Below are 17,468 nucleotides of genomic sequence, written 5' to 3'. Positions count from 1 at the left end.
GTAGACCCTTCAGGTTTTTCCAATAGATTAGATGTGGAATACTAGAGAAAGAGAGGAGTCTATGACGAATCCAAGATTTGGGGCTTCAGCAACAGAAAGTACCAAGTTTCTCTCAAATGAGACGTGGAAGGCAGTTTTGAGGGGGAAAACAGGAGGTCAGTTTTGGGCATGTTGAGTTTGAAATGTTTACTAGATATGCAAATGGAACTGTGAAGTCATCAGTTGTGCACATTATTCTTTAGTTTGGAGAGAAGACTGGGCTGGAGATAATTTGGGATTTATCAGCATGTATTTACATATATGGTGAAAAAAAAAAAAGGAATGAGACCCAATGGAGCGCATCAATGTGATGTGTGAAATGGAAATCAGTGCAGTGGCTGGTGAAATTTGTCTGGCATTGCTCCCAAGGCAGGACTCAAGAATCAGAAAGATGATGGAAGTCTGACTTTGGTTCAATACAAAAGACCAAAAGACCGTTTTAAACCATTAGAGCTTATTAGCAATGGAGTGGCCTATTTCACAGGATGCATTTTCTGATGCTGTGAATTTTCAGGGAGAATATTGAATCTAGATCATTGTTTTCCCAAATTTTGTGCAACTCCGAAAAAAGAAAAACAGAAAAGAAATGAAAAAATAATTTTCAATTAGGGAATTAACATTTTGTCTTTATCCAAGTAAAGTTGTTTACACACATGCACACATACCTCGGTATGTTCATAGTGGTCCAGGTTTACTAACCACCATTTTAGATGTCTTAAAGTGGATTGGATTCTTGCCTTAAGTTTAAACTTGAACCCACTGACTATTTAGATTCTTTCTGACTTTCCATTTCTGTGAGTTTGTGGTTCTGAGCATTTAGGAATGAAAAAGGCCATCACTAAACTTTGATATGAACAAATTAAGGAAAAAAATTGTATTAGGCCAAATTTATCTTTTTTTTTTTTTTTCTTTTCATGACACCACCACAATGATGTCTTAGAACAGTGGTTCTCAAACTTAGTCTCAGGACCCTGTTGTACTCTTAAAAGTTATTGAGGACTTCAAAGAGCTTTTGTTTACATGGATGGTGCAAATATAGGAGAACAACCAATACACTTGGTTAATAAGGATCTCAAATGATGGATTGAAACCTGCAAAATAAAATTGAGATTCATTAAAACCTACCTTCAAGACAAGAGAGCCCTAGTTTGACTGAGATTAATTTGAAGAAGACTCAAAATTTTAGATTTCCTCTACATTCAGGATGAGCCAGTGATATCACTCAGTAATCATGAAGGTTTAGGCTTAAATAATTCACTTTTATAATCAGTACATTTGGGACACAGGCTTTTGAAGGAAATATTAATAAGCTACAATGTCCTGTGGAAGAGACTGGAAAGTAAAAGGTCTAACACAGATATCACATCAAGAACAGTTGAAGAAACTAATAATACAATGCTGTATACTTGGAAGAATTACTAGCATTGCTTACCCATTACAGTTACTTAGGGGTGTTACACTGCTCAGAGGAGATAAGCATCACAAGTTAGGAAGCATGGACTGATCCAGGTGGTATTAAAGCAGTGGTTAAAGATGGAAAAATATGAAAAAACACTACATATATTTATCTTTCATTCATTCATTCATCTTTTACCTGGAAACTTTCTAGCAGTGAGATGTCTTCTCTTTGGGAGGTTTGAAGTTTAATAGCTTCATTCATCTTAAGATATTTTGGTCCAAACCCAAGAATGACCAAGTGGATCTCATAAGCTACCCTGGAAACAGAATACAATAGAAAAGATAGCTTTTAAAATTTTTTAAATCACTTTCTTCTGTGAAAGAGTTAAGGTGACAGAAGAGAGAATTCTTAGTACTTAGAAATTAATTCATGTTGTTGCAAAAGGCAAGATTTATATAATAGGACAAAACTCGAACGGACATAAAAAAGTTGTAGAACGTTTGTGGAAAAGGAATCTTGGGAAAGGAATTTTAGGTGTGGTCTAACTGGCTAAGATAGGAATAGATTTAACTTTTTGAAAAAAATTTAATATCAAAAGTATACTGGTACAAAATTAGAATTGGTTTTCTCTCTGTTTTTTTTTTGTCAGGAAGATCAGCCCTGAGCTAACATCCATGCCAATCCTCCTCTTTTTGCTGAGGGAGACTGGCCTTACGCTAACATCTGTGCCCATCTTCCTCCACTTTATATGGGAGCCGCCACAGCATGGCCTGATAAGCGGTGTGTCGGTGCGTGCCCGGGATCCGAACCTGGGCCACCAGCAGCGGAGTGCGCGCACTTTAACCGCTATGCCATGGGGCCAGCCCCCTCTCTGTTTAAAGGACAAAATTTTATTGGACTATTGGTCTGCTCTTTATAAGAGATTGTAAAAGTTTTGTTTTTTTTTTTTTTTTTAAACTTTTTGCGTAATCTACCTGGACAGCAAAGATTCTGTGTCTTACCAAAATAATGTAGTATGCTTCACATTGTCTTTATCAGGTCTTTGATTATTTAAGAAAACCCTGTCTTCTCAGTATTAAAAGACCTAAGTTTTGTTTATAACTTTGTAAGCTTCTGTATTTGCCTTTGACAACTTCTATTGTCACTTTGGTTAAATAAGTATTATTTTATTTAAAAAATTTTAATTAATTCAAATGCCAAGTATTCTGTGAACTAACCCATCCTTCCTGATATTTAGAGGCCCCTTTTTGGGTGAGTGAAGATCAAAAGCTGCCAAAGTAGACATCAATGGTTGGTTGTATGTGTGTTTTTCCACCCTGTCCTGCCTGCTCCCTTCTCCCCTCTTCTCCATCCTTTCTCCAATCTTGAGTAAGATTACCCGATGGAAGCCAATGAAAGAGAGGACTGTAAACTAAAGACATTGCAGAATGGTAAAGGAAGAGGGAGGCAATGTTTAGAACTTGCAAATACTTAGTTATAAAATGAGATGCTGCAAGTATGTTTACCACTTTCTGATAATTGGCCATAAAGCTCGCTTTATCCTGCCAGTGAATATAAAGTATCTTTGCATTCTCTGTTTTTTCACGATCAACCCACTAGGCCTCATGCAAGCTTACCTAGTTAAGACTTTGTACAGCCATTGGGAGCTTAAAATTGCAGTGTTCTCTTATAAATCAAAACCCATAAAATTAAAAGAGAATTTATATGCAAAACAGTTAATGGATAATTGAATTACAAATAAAATTTAACTTTAAAAGCATTTCGTAGTATGTTCTTTCAATATCAAACTTTCTTTAGAGTCTTTTATTACTTAGCAGAAAATCTTCAAGTTTACCTTAACGAACTTAAAACTTGAGTTCTTTTCAGTTAAATATAAATCAAAAATTACTATAAAACATAGCTGAAATTATTGTATATGGGTAAATTAAAATAGGAATCATTTGCATAAAAAAAAGTAATTTGCAAACAACCTTTCCCAATGTGTCTTTTCATAAAGTGAGACCTCCCTGTAAAACAGAAATTAAAGACTTTAAAAATGTGCCCTCAGCTTATCTATAGAAAGGCCAGGACCACTTCATAAAAGAAACGCCTGGAATTCTGCTTGGTGTCACAGTGCGTGGGGGTTAAGATAACAAACTGCCTCCGGCCTCTTTCAGGGCAGCAAAACAAACCAAAATTGCCTTTAGCATTGTATATCCAGAGAATGATGTACCTGAGCATGGGGAAAGAGAACTGGGGCAAATGTTTTTTTAATGTTTGCCTTTGGGCAGGATTTTTTTTTTTATTAGTTTACTGTTTCTAATAAATATGAAATACTGTCTCTCTGTTTTATGAAATTATTTTGGTTTAGGTTCCTACTGTGGGGAAAAAAACCATGCAGCATATTAGAGAAAATTATCAACTCTATAGTTGGGTGTAAAGAGAGGTGTGAGTGTTGGGTGGCAGAGGAAAGGAGGGTGGTTGAAATAACACTATGGAGCTATTAAAATTTGATAACTCTGCAACTTCCTGTGGGACAATGTGATAAATAGATTGATGTGAGTTGAACATATGCTTGTTCCAAATTGCACACAGAAATAAAGTTTAAGCTCTTTAAAGGATCAGGTTATGGCGTTCACTCGCAAAACATGTGGTTGTTGGGGATGGGAGGCATCATGCTAGAAGGAGGAGTAACTGAGGTTGACCTGGGGTGCTACACAAAGAGAAGTTCAAGCAGAACAAATAAAAGTCTGCTCCGAGAAGCCAAAAAACAGCACCAGACTGGGGGAACTGGAGTCATTATGGAGTCATACAAGTTAATGTGTAGCAAACTAATAACAATTACATAGCTAAAGCCAAGGCTAAGAATCAGCTGATGAATGGGGTCAAGACTTGTATCACTATCTGATTCAGAAGAGACAAACAGTGCTTATAAATGGTAGGAATCTCTATCCCTCCCCATTTTGATATACCAGTTTACATGGAGGCATATCCCTGTAGGTTCATACGGTCTTAAAAATCTGCCTAGAGCTTTGATTTTTCTGCTGTTCAAGCAAGTGATACTAAATTACTACTTAGTAAGAGTGTATTCTGAAGGAAAAGTGAAGTAACACCTTGAGTGTTAGCCTCAGAACACCTGAAATTATAATAAAGGGAAATTTATAACAAAAGCATGCATGGTAGGCTGGTGAGGATGCGTCGTGAGTTTGTTACCGAACCAAAGTGTGTTCGCTTCATGGTGAGGTGAAATCAAAGCCTTCACCAGCAGTAATTGTCACACAAAGTACGATTTATTTGCAGCAAATGAGGAGACCACAGGGAATTACTTCCAAAGCCATGGTTCTCCGAGCGAAGGAAAACAGGGGCCTTTTATTTCGGATGGGGAATGAATATTCAAAAGGGAAGTTTTGTCATCACATGTGGAGATGGGTAATCGCTTGCACAGGTGCAGTTTGAAAACATGCTTCCACATACAATGCATGTTATGGTAATAAGGCCTAAGCTCCTCCTGGGGCAGAGATCTTAGCATTAAAATGAAGCGAAGGTAACTTTTAGACAAGTCTCAACCTGTCTGCACAGGCATCGCTCTTGCGGTGGGGTTTGGACCAGTTCAGGGCAGTTGGTGATTGCATCTCTTAACATAACTAAAAAACAACTTTGAGAAACAGTTAAGTGCTTTTGAAACCTCCTTTGAGTTACTTGGGGCAGTTAGGCGGTAACAAGTTGACTTGACATGTTTGGGTTAATCTCCACCTGAGTCTCCAGTTGAATGGGCTTGTCTTGGTGTGAGGGTGCTCTGTTTCCCAGAAAATGAGCAAGGTAAAGAATGACCTTCCAGGAAATTTTAGTGTATTGATGTATAAGCAACTTTATCCTCTTGCCTTTCCCTTCCTGATTTGTAGGCTCTGTGACTGGTTCATAGGAGTTTTTAAAAGATGTGATTAGCTTCACTTGCAAGAAACTTGCAAGGGGTTTCAGTCAGGGTAACGATGTGTCAGCTATGAACTCATTCAGCTCATCTGAAGGAAAATTTTTAGAGCAGGAAGGAGCCAGATTCAGAGGTGCTGACTCGTTTCTAGCTAAAAGAGCCAAAATTCTAGCTTCCTAATCATGCAAAGGAAAGGAGGGTGATAAAAGGCAAAAAGGGAAAAGCTAACAAAACATTTACTCACTTGCACCATCTTTACCAGAGGTCCTCCTCTCTCATCAAAATTAAGAAAGCAATTGATATGATTGTACTCAGAGGTTAGAGGGAAAATGGCTGGCAGCCTGTGACTCGAGGATGTAGGGTGGAAGGAAGAGGCTGACAAGTGTGATTAGGAGCCATGTGAGCACAACACCCAGTGGGTGGAGAGCAGCAAAGAAACTCACTGCTGATTAAATAGTAAGGCAGGCCTGTGAGCACAGACTCAGTGAGAATGATTTCATTTCATTAATTCATTCACTTAATCATCGTGGCTGCAAAGAGCATCTATTAAATGTAAGGCACTCTGGGGAGCACAGTGTAACAGTTCTATCCTCACTGAACATATGACTTGGTGTTCCAGTTATAGGGTTGCAAAACAAATTACCCGAAAACTTGGTGGTGGAAGACAACTGTTTATGATGCCCATGGATTATATGGGTCAGGAATTCACCCAGGGCACAGCAGGGATGCCTTGTCTGTGCATCACCGTGTCTGGGGCCTCAGCTGGAAGGTTCAAAGGCTGGTGGCTGGAATCATCTGAAGCTTGTTTACTCATTTGTCTGATAGTTGGTAGGGTTGGTGGTGGCTGTTAGCTGAGACCTGAGCTAGGGGATTAGCCAAAATTCCTACACATGGTCTCTTCATGAGTTCTGGGCTTCCTCACAGTATGGTGGCTGGGTTGCAAAAGTGAATGCCAGAGAGGGTGAGCCAGGCATAAGGTGTATCTTTTTTATGACCTAGCCTCAGAAGTCACATAGACAGCATCAGTTCCCCTGGACTGCGTTGGCCGGTACTGTCACAGACCCTGCTGAAATTGAAGGGGAGGGACTATCAACCCCAAACATCAGGAGGAGAATGCCAGTCGCAATGAATGCAAAGCAGATGTGTGTGTGTATGTGTGTGTATGTACATATATAAAATCATCTTTGGAAAATACAATCTACCATAAGAGTGAAAGAAATAAGTTACCACAACACAAAGTAAAAAGTGATAAGTATTGTTTGTGATTATTTTGTAAGTGATGGCCCAAAGAGTAGTACAATTGAAAATATGCTAATGAAAATAACCCCTGAGCACTGTTTTCTAAACTTGAATCACCTGCATGTCACTTCTATTATCTTGTTACCATCTATACTGTTGTTTCCTTAATTTTTTTGTTAAAATTGATCTACTGTTTTTTTTACTCAAATCTGTTTTAAAAGCAAACTAGATATTACTGCCGAAAATAAAATTTGTTTTTTGCCATAATTTATTTGGCATAAAATAAAAGCAACTTTAAATATAATAAAAGTAAAACAGAACAGTTGTTAGAAGTAGATGCGTTGCTTTCCGATGAAGGTTCTGAGGCTGAAGGGAGCCCTCTCTTTGGCAAAAAAACATGTTAGCAGATGTCAGAAAGATGTTAAATCATGAAAAGTCGAGGTTCTCCCCTTGCCTTAATCTGAAAGTTTGAAAGAGAAGTGAAAGAGAATGATTCCTAGTGAGAAGGTCAATGATATTTAAGGCCAGGTCTGTGTGCCACCCAACATCCTTTAAAGAACTATCAATATTATGATCCTATTTTGTTGGCAAAGGCTGATCCAGAATGATACAAATCATAGATAGCTTTCATCTGCCTCAAACAAGTTCCTGGGATCCATGAGAAAGACCAGAATCTGGCACTGAGTTGATGCTTGTTAGTTAATGCATGTATTTGTAATCTACTGTCTGTCAAAGGCTGGGTCCTCTGCACCTCTATGTTTTGTTTTGTTTTGCATAAACACCTCCCTGAAAGATCCAGTGAGCAATAAAAGGCCTTGGCTAGTTGGCTTCTGCATAAAGTCTAGCTAACCCATTATCTTACTACCATTCCCCCCACCTGCTGGCCGAATTGACTTGTTGTTTCCCCGCTGTGGCATAACTAATTCCTAAACTTACAGGACCTCCCTAAGTCCAGAGCCCCTAGGCCGACTTGTACTTTTTAGTATGCGGGTATCTAAATCCTATAACAGCCATTCCTAAACTAACTATTAGCACCCGCTGGGCCCAGTTGTACTAGGCCCTAGTGATATCAAAGGACGACAAGAAATGGACGCTTTCCTGGAATACAGAGAAAGGCCACTTGGGAACAGGTATTTCATCTCTAAAATGTTGATTAATTGCTTAGCACCCTATTGTCTCGTTGTTAGTGTTTTCTGGTGAATACTCTACTTCCTGGGGATTTTTCCCAGTAGAGATGATAACTCAAGAACAAGTGTAATTTTCATGGTCTTCTTCACTTGGACCTTTTCTTTCTGGTTTCCGGAGGTATGGAGAAGGTCTGCAGAGTGAGGAAGAGAGCAAGAGCCAGATATTTATCTTTGGGGAATCCAATCTGTAGCTTTTACCCTACTCTAGCACTTCTAACAGTAGTGCTTTTCTAGGCATGGGGCTGGTATTAACAGACCTTCTTTTCCTTCTTTATTTGTAGTCAGCTACGGTGAAGCTGTCAAAACCAGTGGCTCTGTGGACTCAGCAGGATGTCTGCAAGTGGTTGAAGAAACATTGTCCCAATCAGTATCAGATCTACAGTGAGTCATTCAAACAGCATGACATAACTGGTAAAGTATGCAGTATCCACAATATTTCACTCCCTCTCGCTGTCCTCTGACGATGGCCTTTCCCATACCCTTTCCCATACTTTCTTCAGCAGGAAGAAATATCATCTTCCTGCTGAAATTTTCTGGCATGAGTTGACTTTAAAAAGGGTGATAAATTCCAGAACCACGTGAGCCACACTCCTTAACAGGCATAAGTGGTTATTATAGAGAACCACGGATTTTGAGTGTCCAGTACAGAAGTATGTGGTAATCAGGGTAAGAGACTGGGAGATTCTAGAGAAAATAACAGTGTACCAATCCTAGACAAAAGAAAGGGAAAAAGCCTTTCAAAGTAACTTGGTTACTGGATCAGTAGGGTAGATGTTCTAAGTAGAAAAGATTTCTAAATAGGAAAAGTATGAATTGAATATAATAATCCTAACCCACTGCCCCTGAGATGAATACCTTCAAAGCACAAATTAAGACTCCATTTAGATCAAGGGGCTTTGAGTATTATATGTGGAGGTCAAGAAGCACTTGGAAGCAGAAAATATGACGGTGAAATGACTGTAAAAGCCCTTAGGATCCAGTCTCTCAATTGGAGTATGGGGTGGGCATAAAAGAGTGGATAGGTCCACCATGAATCCCATCAGAGGAAGGGGGTCTTTTCCAGACCTCACCTGCCCTGCCACCCTGAGATTCTGCTTGTATGTGAGCAATGTTCCTCCATCCCTCCTCCTTTGCAAACACTGTGATGAAAGATAGGACTGAGGAATATGCTCTGTGCACCAAAACTGTGCTTCAGGGGGGAAAAAATGTTAAGTCCTGATGCTATTCCAGAATCTTCCTTTTTTCTAAGAGAAGACTGATACTCTAGTGGGAAAGTGACTTGCTCTTGAGTAGCTCAGCACTCTAGATGCCAAGCCTCTTTTTAAACTCATACTTTCTATCTTCAGAAATTTTAATCTCTCTCTATTCTATTCCCTCCTATTACTTTGAAAAGGGGCGTGTTAAGCCGAAAGTATTTATTTTTGCGGTTCAGCACTTACCCTGTAGCTTTGAGATCTGGGGTAGATCACACCTCCCCAGGGCAGGACTTAATGGGTGGTTTTCAAAGTGTGTTCCATGGAGCCCTTGGGTGCCCTAGAGGCTGCCAAAGGGACAAGATTTGGGTTGAGATGAGTATGTCAACCAAAGCAGTTCCCTTTATGTCTATTTTGTGTATTTGAATTGTACAGAAAATTTGATTTGGAAAAAAGGGTTCTAATACTAAATAATGTTTAAAAAACACTGAGCTAGATTATCATAGATTCCTGCTGACCAAGTTGGTAATGTTTAAATATGTAAGGAACACACTCAAATGTATCTCAAGCTGAGTTAACAGAGAGATCCTCCTAGTTTAAGTATAAAAATGATCTTTAATGCCCTTTCTTTCTCACTCCAACTAGAGATAACAGCCCTTTTGGATGAAATTCCTGAAATCCTGAAGGCAATGTCAGAACTTAGCTTAGATTCCAAGTGTCTAGATTTTTTTTCTTAGTCCCTCCCTTAAGAATATAAGAAAATTCTATACAGAGTCAGTCATTTCACCCCTAAAAGTAATCAATCAGTAACCGTTTGGTTGATTATGGTAGCCTTCATCAGATAATGTGTGCTTAATGTTTCTTAACGCCTGTATGATAGTAATGGCAAAGCCTTTTTCACGATCTTATTTGAAAGTAGTGTTATCTTTTATTAGGGATGGGAATTATGAGATACCCTTGAGGGAAGGGTAAGCATTTATAATGACGAGGGTGAGCATTACGCCTCTCAGAAATAAAGATCTCATGCTTCAATGCTTAGGGAGGAAATGGTACTACTTCCCAAGGCTTTCTGCTAAGTGACATGAGGAAAGGGGTTTCAAACAGCTGTCATGTTGCTTTTGGTGGCATATTTGGTCTTCATGAAACACCACTGGTATTGGTAAATCGCAACCTTTTGGGGATCTTGGGCAAGCTGCTTAACCTGAGCAAGTTATCTAACCTCACTTCCTCATCTCCAAAATAGAGATAATAATAATAATACCTGTCTCAGAGTTATGGTGAAGATTAAATGAAATAATGTAAGAAAACCACTCAGTCAACCATTTATTGACACCTTCTACAGTATGCCAGCATTGTGCCTTGCATATCAAGACTCATCTGGAGGTATCTAAAAACATATCTGCCACTCCTTCATTCTAAGGGTGGCCTGTTTTCTGGCAAGAAAAGAAAGCAGAGAATTATTTGGGAACTTAGGGGAAAAGAGAGAATGATTTCAGATTAACATTTGCCCCACGTCTTTTTGACCTTCACCTATTCGAGGCCTCAGAAGACTATTCTCTCTGCGTATTCTCTTGCCCCTGCCTCTCCAAGGGTGAATGTAAAAATCTCAAATGATGACAAGTGCCAAGTGGCCAGAAAATCGCTTTCAGGACTTAAGCTAGCCTGCAGTTACCAGCCCCATGATGCTAGAAGCTGTGAGCATCCTAGTACTCTTGGAGGCTGTGATAAACAGGGCAGGGAGGTTTGTTAAAAATCAAGACGTGATGAAGGAGCAAGCCTCAACAGCCTATGCAGACAGTAGAGTGACTGTGGGTGAGGGCAGGGCAGTGGTTACAAGTGCCAGGTCAAAGCCCAGAGCTGCAACTTAGCTGTGTGATTTTTTGAAGTTACTCAGTGCACTTCAGCTTTCTTTACCTGTAAAAAGGAGGTGATAATAGTACACGCCTCGTACTGTTGCTGTGAAAATAGTTTACAGTCATAGTAAGCATGCAATGAATGTTAGCTACTGCTGTTTTCCAAAGTGCTGTTCTGATTTCTATGAAAACAAACAACACAAATAGTGCTGAATTCATCTGTCTTATCTTGAAAATTGGGATATGAGTACCTAACGGGGGCAGAAAAGTGGGCTGGTAAATATCCTGTGCTTATCTGCAAGGCTGCAGTAAAGACGTTCATGTGTCTCTCATTTATGCTTCGATTCTCCTGAGTACTGCTGTTCATTTATTTTTCTTCAAGTAAGGATCTCCAATATCATACTCATCAAAGAAGCATGTTATGTCAATGTAACATATAAACAGTCCCTTAGTTTAGAGGCAGATGGTACAGTGATGGTAAATAAAAAGAACATATATTAAATGGAAAGAAAAAGAAGATGGGCTTTCTGGTCATAGACCTGAGTCAGATCCTCCCCCGTTGTCCCCCACCTCCAGTCTTTAACAAGTAATAGCTGTACAACATCACACAAATTAGTTTCTCATTAGTGAAAGGAGAATAATCTTTATCTTAAAGGGTTGTTGGGAAGATTAAATGGGATGATGCATGTGAAGGACCGGGCTTAATGCCTGATACGTAGTAGACATTTATCCATTTATCAAGTATTGGTGGGGCATCTACCCTGTACCAGGTTTTGGGAATGCAGCAATAAATAGGATGGTCAGCGACCTGTGCAGGGAAAACATTGGGCTTCTGTCGAAAACTATGCGTCGTCAGTAGCACACCATTTCATGTTATCTAATTCTGATTCTTCAGAGCTGTTTTATAACTCTGTACGTTGTAGATAACGGATAGCAACACAAAATAATTCTTGGTGTAGATGTGGAAATTGTGTCCCACAGAGGTTCGCTTGACTTCCCTAGCCACTGTGGAAAAGGTGAATTTTGCCTCTCATTTAACACATTCATTTTATTCTTCCACATCTATAAATGTGTCTGCTGTTTGAATTCTCCTTTGAGCTGATTGTCACATCTTATCAGTTTCCTCATTAATGAGTTAAATAAAATCTTAAACTTGTGTTTATTTTTGTATTTGATGAGAGGCATTATTTTAACCTTTTTTGAAAATTTACCCTTTAACCTTGGTAGTTGTTTAATCTTTTTATTTTTGTTTTAGCCAGCAGTTCCACTATATTAACATTATCCTGTTGCCTTTGTTTGAAGGACATTAAATTCTAAACAAACTTTCCCCCAGTTTCTCTGAAGTCTAAGAAAACCTAAGAGATGTTTTAACCCAGCAGCTTTCAAAACCTTTTGCCAATTTCCTATTAGAATTTCATTGTGGCCAGAAGGCACCTGCTATTTTGTGGCAGGTGTGTTTAATCAGAACAGAAGTTGCTAGTGTTAACTCCCTGCAGAAGCGCTCTTGAAAGGCATAAGATGGTTGGAACACCTGAGAGGCATTAGGATAGATAGATTTAAATCATCAGATTAGGCTCGAAGGAAAGAAATTTGTCTATTTTCCTGTGCTTGCAAAATTCTTTCCCCAGCTTTCTGAGGCCCGGCATGGAATGCTGATGAGGACAGTCTCCTGGGGCCAGGTGTAAGCTCGCAGGCAACCTTCAGATTCTCTGTTATCCACAGTTAAGAATCTTTTAAGGTTTGAGGCAATTTCAGCCCCTGGCTGTGCCGGATAGTCTTCTTGTGGTGGTTCCTAAAGTCAACTCACCTCCTTCAGCGTCAGGTCCTCCATCTGGAGAAGGTTCTTTCCCTGCCAACTTTAAAGACTTATTTTCATAGGTGAAGCACTCAGAGCTCCCCAGAATGCAAAATAGTTTTTTAAAAGCTATTTTGAATATGTAAAAGGTTTCCATGTAGTCTGCTTCATGGAATAGCAACCAGAATCCTTTAGATGTCTAGAGTTCTGCAGCAATAAATAGTTATCATATGAGTCTCCCCTGCACATGGTCCGTATTGATTTGTCATATTTCTCAATGGTCTCCTACAAATTAGATGAATGCTTCTGGTCCTTTCTGTGCTTCAACACTGCCCATTTGTACCTTTTTCCCCTTTTCAAAATATTCTGCTGAGATGTAGTGCCCGTAAATTTGGCAGTTCTGCTTATACTATTGAATAAAGGGAAAATTTTCTTTTTCAGACCTTTGGATTGTCGCTCTGTGCATTTGCTAACATTGTTCCCTTCAATGGGGTCCGAATCCGAAGTGCTAATTTCTCTGGGCTGTTCCACCTCTTTATCCTTCTGCTCTTGTCTTCCTAGTCTTTTATTATGATTAGAGTTACCCATGGAGACCAGTGGGGTGTGTAGTTAACAAGTGTCAAAAGAAGTGGAATAATTACTTTATGGGATGTACCTGTGAGAACACTGCTTCGTAGAATCCAGGGTAGCCACAGAAATTGTGGACATGTTTACCACACTGCCACATCTGCACTTTTTTTTTTTGTCTTTATTATAGTTTTCCCACTGGCTATTGTGTTCTACTTTTCTATATCTTTGTATTTTGTTACGTTTCTCTTTTGTATGAACTTCTCTACATGTTTTTGTATGAACCTTGAGCAGCATTTTATATCTGCATAGTAAAGTTTTGACATCATCAGGGCATGAGTTGTTTCCCATAAGTTAATGTTCCAATAACAGCATTTATTCTTCATTTTTAACCCCCTTTGATGGAAAGCTTACTAACGTGACCTTTATACCCCTCGGCATCCTTAAACTGAGGGTGCTCAACTTGATTGTCTTGATAATTCAAGATAATAGATTTCTGAATATTGGAAAGGACTTTAGATGTCATCTAAGGTTTCATGGGGTTGATAAAAAATACTCCTTTGAATGAGAGTTATGAATGGAGATCAGAATATCAGCTTCATTCCTGATAAAGCTTTTTAGAGAATGTCATTTAGGCCTTCAGACAAATTGATTTGCAAAGAATATTTTCTCTCTAGATTAGACATTACAGTCACTGGGACAACTGGGCACTAATCTTTTTGCTGCGTGGCAGACTACGTCAGGCACACAGATCACAGGAGAGGACAGAACATGAGACTAGGCTGAGCAAGTCCGTTTACTGCTTCGAAAGGTACCAGATAGAGGACAGGAGAGAAGCCTGAACATTAGTCAAGAAAGTCCTTCCACAAGGGAATAGGAAGAGTGGGGAGTAATGGTCCCCCTACCAATTCAACCAGATGTCTCCCCATGTATCCTTTCCAACACCCCTGCTACATGGCCAGCCAACCTTTGCTTGAACACCTCCAGGGATGAGAATTTCATAATTTTTAAAAGCAGCATGTTTTTCTGTCCAAGACTTTGGATTATGGTAGTGGTGGTGGTGGTTATGGTGTTTCGTTTTCCTCACTCCCTCCTACTCTAAGCTGCAGGCCTGCTTTGTATGGCTCTCAAATGCCATGTTCTTTTCTATCATCTTCAAACCCACTCATGCACCTGGATAATCCAGCTTCCCTTCAGGGTTTAATTCGGCTGCCACCTCCTATAGAAAGCCTTTCTTTCTTTCTTTTTTTTGTGAGAGCTCAGCCTTGAGCTAACATCTGCTGCCAATCCTCCTCCTTTTGCTGAGGAAGATTGGCCCTGGACTAACATCCATGCCAATCTTCCTCTATTTTATATGGGACACCGCCACAGCATGGCTTGACACGCGGTGCATCGGTGCGTGCCCGGGATCCGAACCTGTGAACCCTGGGCTGCAGCAACAGAGCGCACGCACTGAACTGCTACGCCACCAGGCTGGCCGCACCCGGCCCCAGAAAGCCTTTCTTAGTTCTCATCTGGATTAAGTAACCCATCCTGTAGCTCCCAGGATAGGCCCTGTTGTAGGACTTGTCACATTAAGTTGATAGTTGAAAAGTTTAATTATTAGAGAGTTCTGCTGAGGTTTAACTGAAACCCACCCCTAGGTCCTGTTTAGGTTTCCAGGTGAGAAAATTTTCTGATGGCTGCCCCCAGTACAGATTCTTGCTGCCAGGCCTCAGGGCAGCCATGGTGCCATCTCCCAGACCTTTCCTTCATCCCAGTGGACTGTTGATTGGATCCCCAAATGCCTCCTCCCAAGTTGCTTCTTCATCTCCAGTAGATGTCCTCCTCCTGCTACACAGAGAAGTTAATAGACTATCTGATGGGGTTTCCCTCAAAATTTTTACCTTCTACTCCATCTTTCTGTTCCTTCCTCTTGGCTCAGAAGACAAGGCCTTGTTCCCTTCTACAGACAACCTTTTCTGCCTCTGCTTTAACCAGACATCCCCTCTATTCTCTGGATATTTGCTTCCTCAGTTACGGTCATCCTGTCATCTTCAATCTAGCTGCACTGGCTTCCTCCTTTCTCTCTAAATAGTTCCGCTACAGCCCCTTAATAAATCCCTCTCTCTTCATTTCATTTATTTGTTAAATCATAGTTAATGCGTTTATTTAAAAAAAACTTATATAGCCACTACCACATGCCAGGCAGAGCATTACACCCAACAACTTCAGAATACATGCTCTCTTCAAGTTCACAAGAATTAGTCACCGTGATATACTGTATGCCAGGCCATAAGTAAGTCTCAGTAAATTTCAAAAGACTGAAGTCTTGGGGCCAGCCCAGTGGTGTAGTGGTTAAGTTCGTGCACTCTATTTCAGCGGCCCGGGGTTTGCAGGTTTGGATCCCCGGGCGCAAACCGAAGCACTGCTTGTCAAGTCATGCTGTGGCAGTGTCCCATATAAAGTAGAGGAAGATTGGCCCTGGGCTATCATCCGTGCCTATCTTCCTCAGCAAAAAGAGGAGGATGTGCATTGGATGTTAGCTCAAGGCTAAGCTTCCTCACCAAAAAAAAAAAAAAAAACTCAAGTCTTACAGGGTGCGTTCTTTGACCACAACAGAATTAAATTAGAAATCATTAACAGTTGTTGGGGATGAAAAGAACTTTCCCTCTACCTGTCTGGAGTTCTTGGCTGAGATACACCCTGCAAGAAAGGACAGATTAATAAGAAAAAACAAAAGAGTTTAATAATGTGTATACATGGGAGAAACCCAGGAAAACCAAGTAACGACAAAATGGCCGTAGTCTTTACCTTAAATACCATCCTCAGCTAAAGACAAAAGAGGATGTTGGGGGTGGGGAGAGTCAGGGGCTTCAAAGGAAAGGAAGGCAATTCACAGGTAGGTGAAAAGGAGCAAACGTTTGCTTGGCCACAGGGAAATAATGGGGCACTAACAAACAGGCTTTTCTAGGTTCCTCCCTGTCTACTACCTAGTTTATGTTATGCTATGGTGATAGCTCCCTTTCTGGAAGAAGTTTTATTATCTGAATACTTTTAAGTAGTTAAGGGGGAGGGAACGAGAACAAATTTGAGTCTTTGTTTCTTAAAAAAATCAGCCTAAAATAATGTTCGTGTTAAAGAGACACATTTTGGAATGGCAAATTTTGTTCCCCTTCACAAAATATCAAGAAAGTCTCAAATATTTAGGAGCTTAACACTCATCCAAGTAACCACATAAGTGAAGGAAAAAATCACGAGAGAAATGAGAAAATATTTTGAACTGAATGATGATAGAAATATAATTTTTTAAACATTTGTGTGGTGCAGCTACAGTTGAACTTAGAGGAAAATTATAGCATTAAATGCTAATTAGAAAAAAGAAAAGTCTTGAAATCAATGAATTAAATTTTCAACTTAAGAAGTTAGAAAGGGAAGAAGGCACTAATCCCAAAGAGCTGAAATCAGACGAAAAACGTACAAGCAATGAAGAAAATTAACAAAAGTAGTTGGTTCTACGAAAAGGTCAACAAAATTAATAAATGGCTAGCCAGACTGAAGTGGGCCAGACACCATTTTAGTGAGTGTGTTTTTCCGGGAACAAAATGAAGGTTTCATAGCCACGAACTCAATCTCATACTTCCTTACTTTCAGCCAGATCCAGCTTTTCCTTCTTTTCCTCCCCTGTATTCCACTTTTCTACTCCTCTATGAGAATGTCACGTGATACCAAATCAAACATGACCAAAAGTGTGACTTCCTTTGCTGCTTACCTTGAACACTGAGCTTTCTACCCTGTCAGAGAGATTAAGTCGACTGAGCACAATCTGTTTTGATAAGTAACTATCTGCTTTTTAGCTTCTGTATCCATTTGATTCTTTTTTTTGCCCACTTCACGCCCCCACTCTGATTACTTCTAAGTGAGGCAACCTGCTGGACTGTTCCTAAGAATGGGTCTCTGTTCTCCCGTAGCAATGTGACCTACTTTTTAACATTTTCTGAATAATCCAAGAAGTTGTGTGCCCTTGCACGACTCAGTGTAGCTCTGGGCCTCTGTTTATTCATGTGAATAACAGGAGAAGGGGTCCCTTCCAGTCTGACATCGCAGAACCAACGGTGTCCTGCATTTCTATCTCACTGCAATTTGCACAGTGCATAGCCCATAGTGGTGCACATAAATGCTTATCACTAAATTTTCTACATCATTAAAAGATAATAAAATATTACGAACAAGTTTATCCCAATATATTTAACAACTTAGATGAAATTGACAATTTCCTTAAAAGCTGTAGCTTAACAAAACTGACTCAA

The 17,468-nt window shown here is 39.8% G+C and overlaps 1 protein-coding gene across 9 annotated transcripts in view; it reads left to right on the top strand.

The window, feature by feature from the left end:
* SAMD12 (sterile alpha motif domain containing 12) overlaps positions 1-17,468 on the top strand; it is a 380,602-nt gene that overhangs the window by 158,989 nt on the left and 204,145 nt on the right. For 8 of the 9 annotated variants that reach the window (XR_009223284.1, XM_058564832.1, XM_058564835.1 and 5 more), the window contains exon 3: positions 8,053-8,182. Coding sequence is in view for 8 of the 9 variants with exons in the window: in XM_058564832.1 (XP_058420815.1) it covers positions 8,053-8,182 (130 nt within the window). In the remaining variant the exon portion in view is untranslated. The remainder of the gene's footprint in view (positions 1-8,052; positions 8,183-17,468) is intronic. The other variant, XM_058564834.1, reaches the window with a different exon arrangement.

The sequence above is a fragment of the Diceros bicornis genome, chromosome 21, assembly GCF_020826845.1.
Source record: "Diceros bicornis minor isolate mBicDic1 chromosome 21, mDicBic1.mat.cur, whole genome shotgun sequence".
Lineage (NCBI taxonomy): Eukaryota > Metazoa > Chordata > Mammalia > Perissodactyla > Rhinocerotidae > Diceros > Diceros bicornis.
This window is presented reverse-complemented; position numbering and strand designations above follow the sequence as displayed.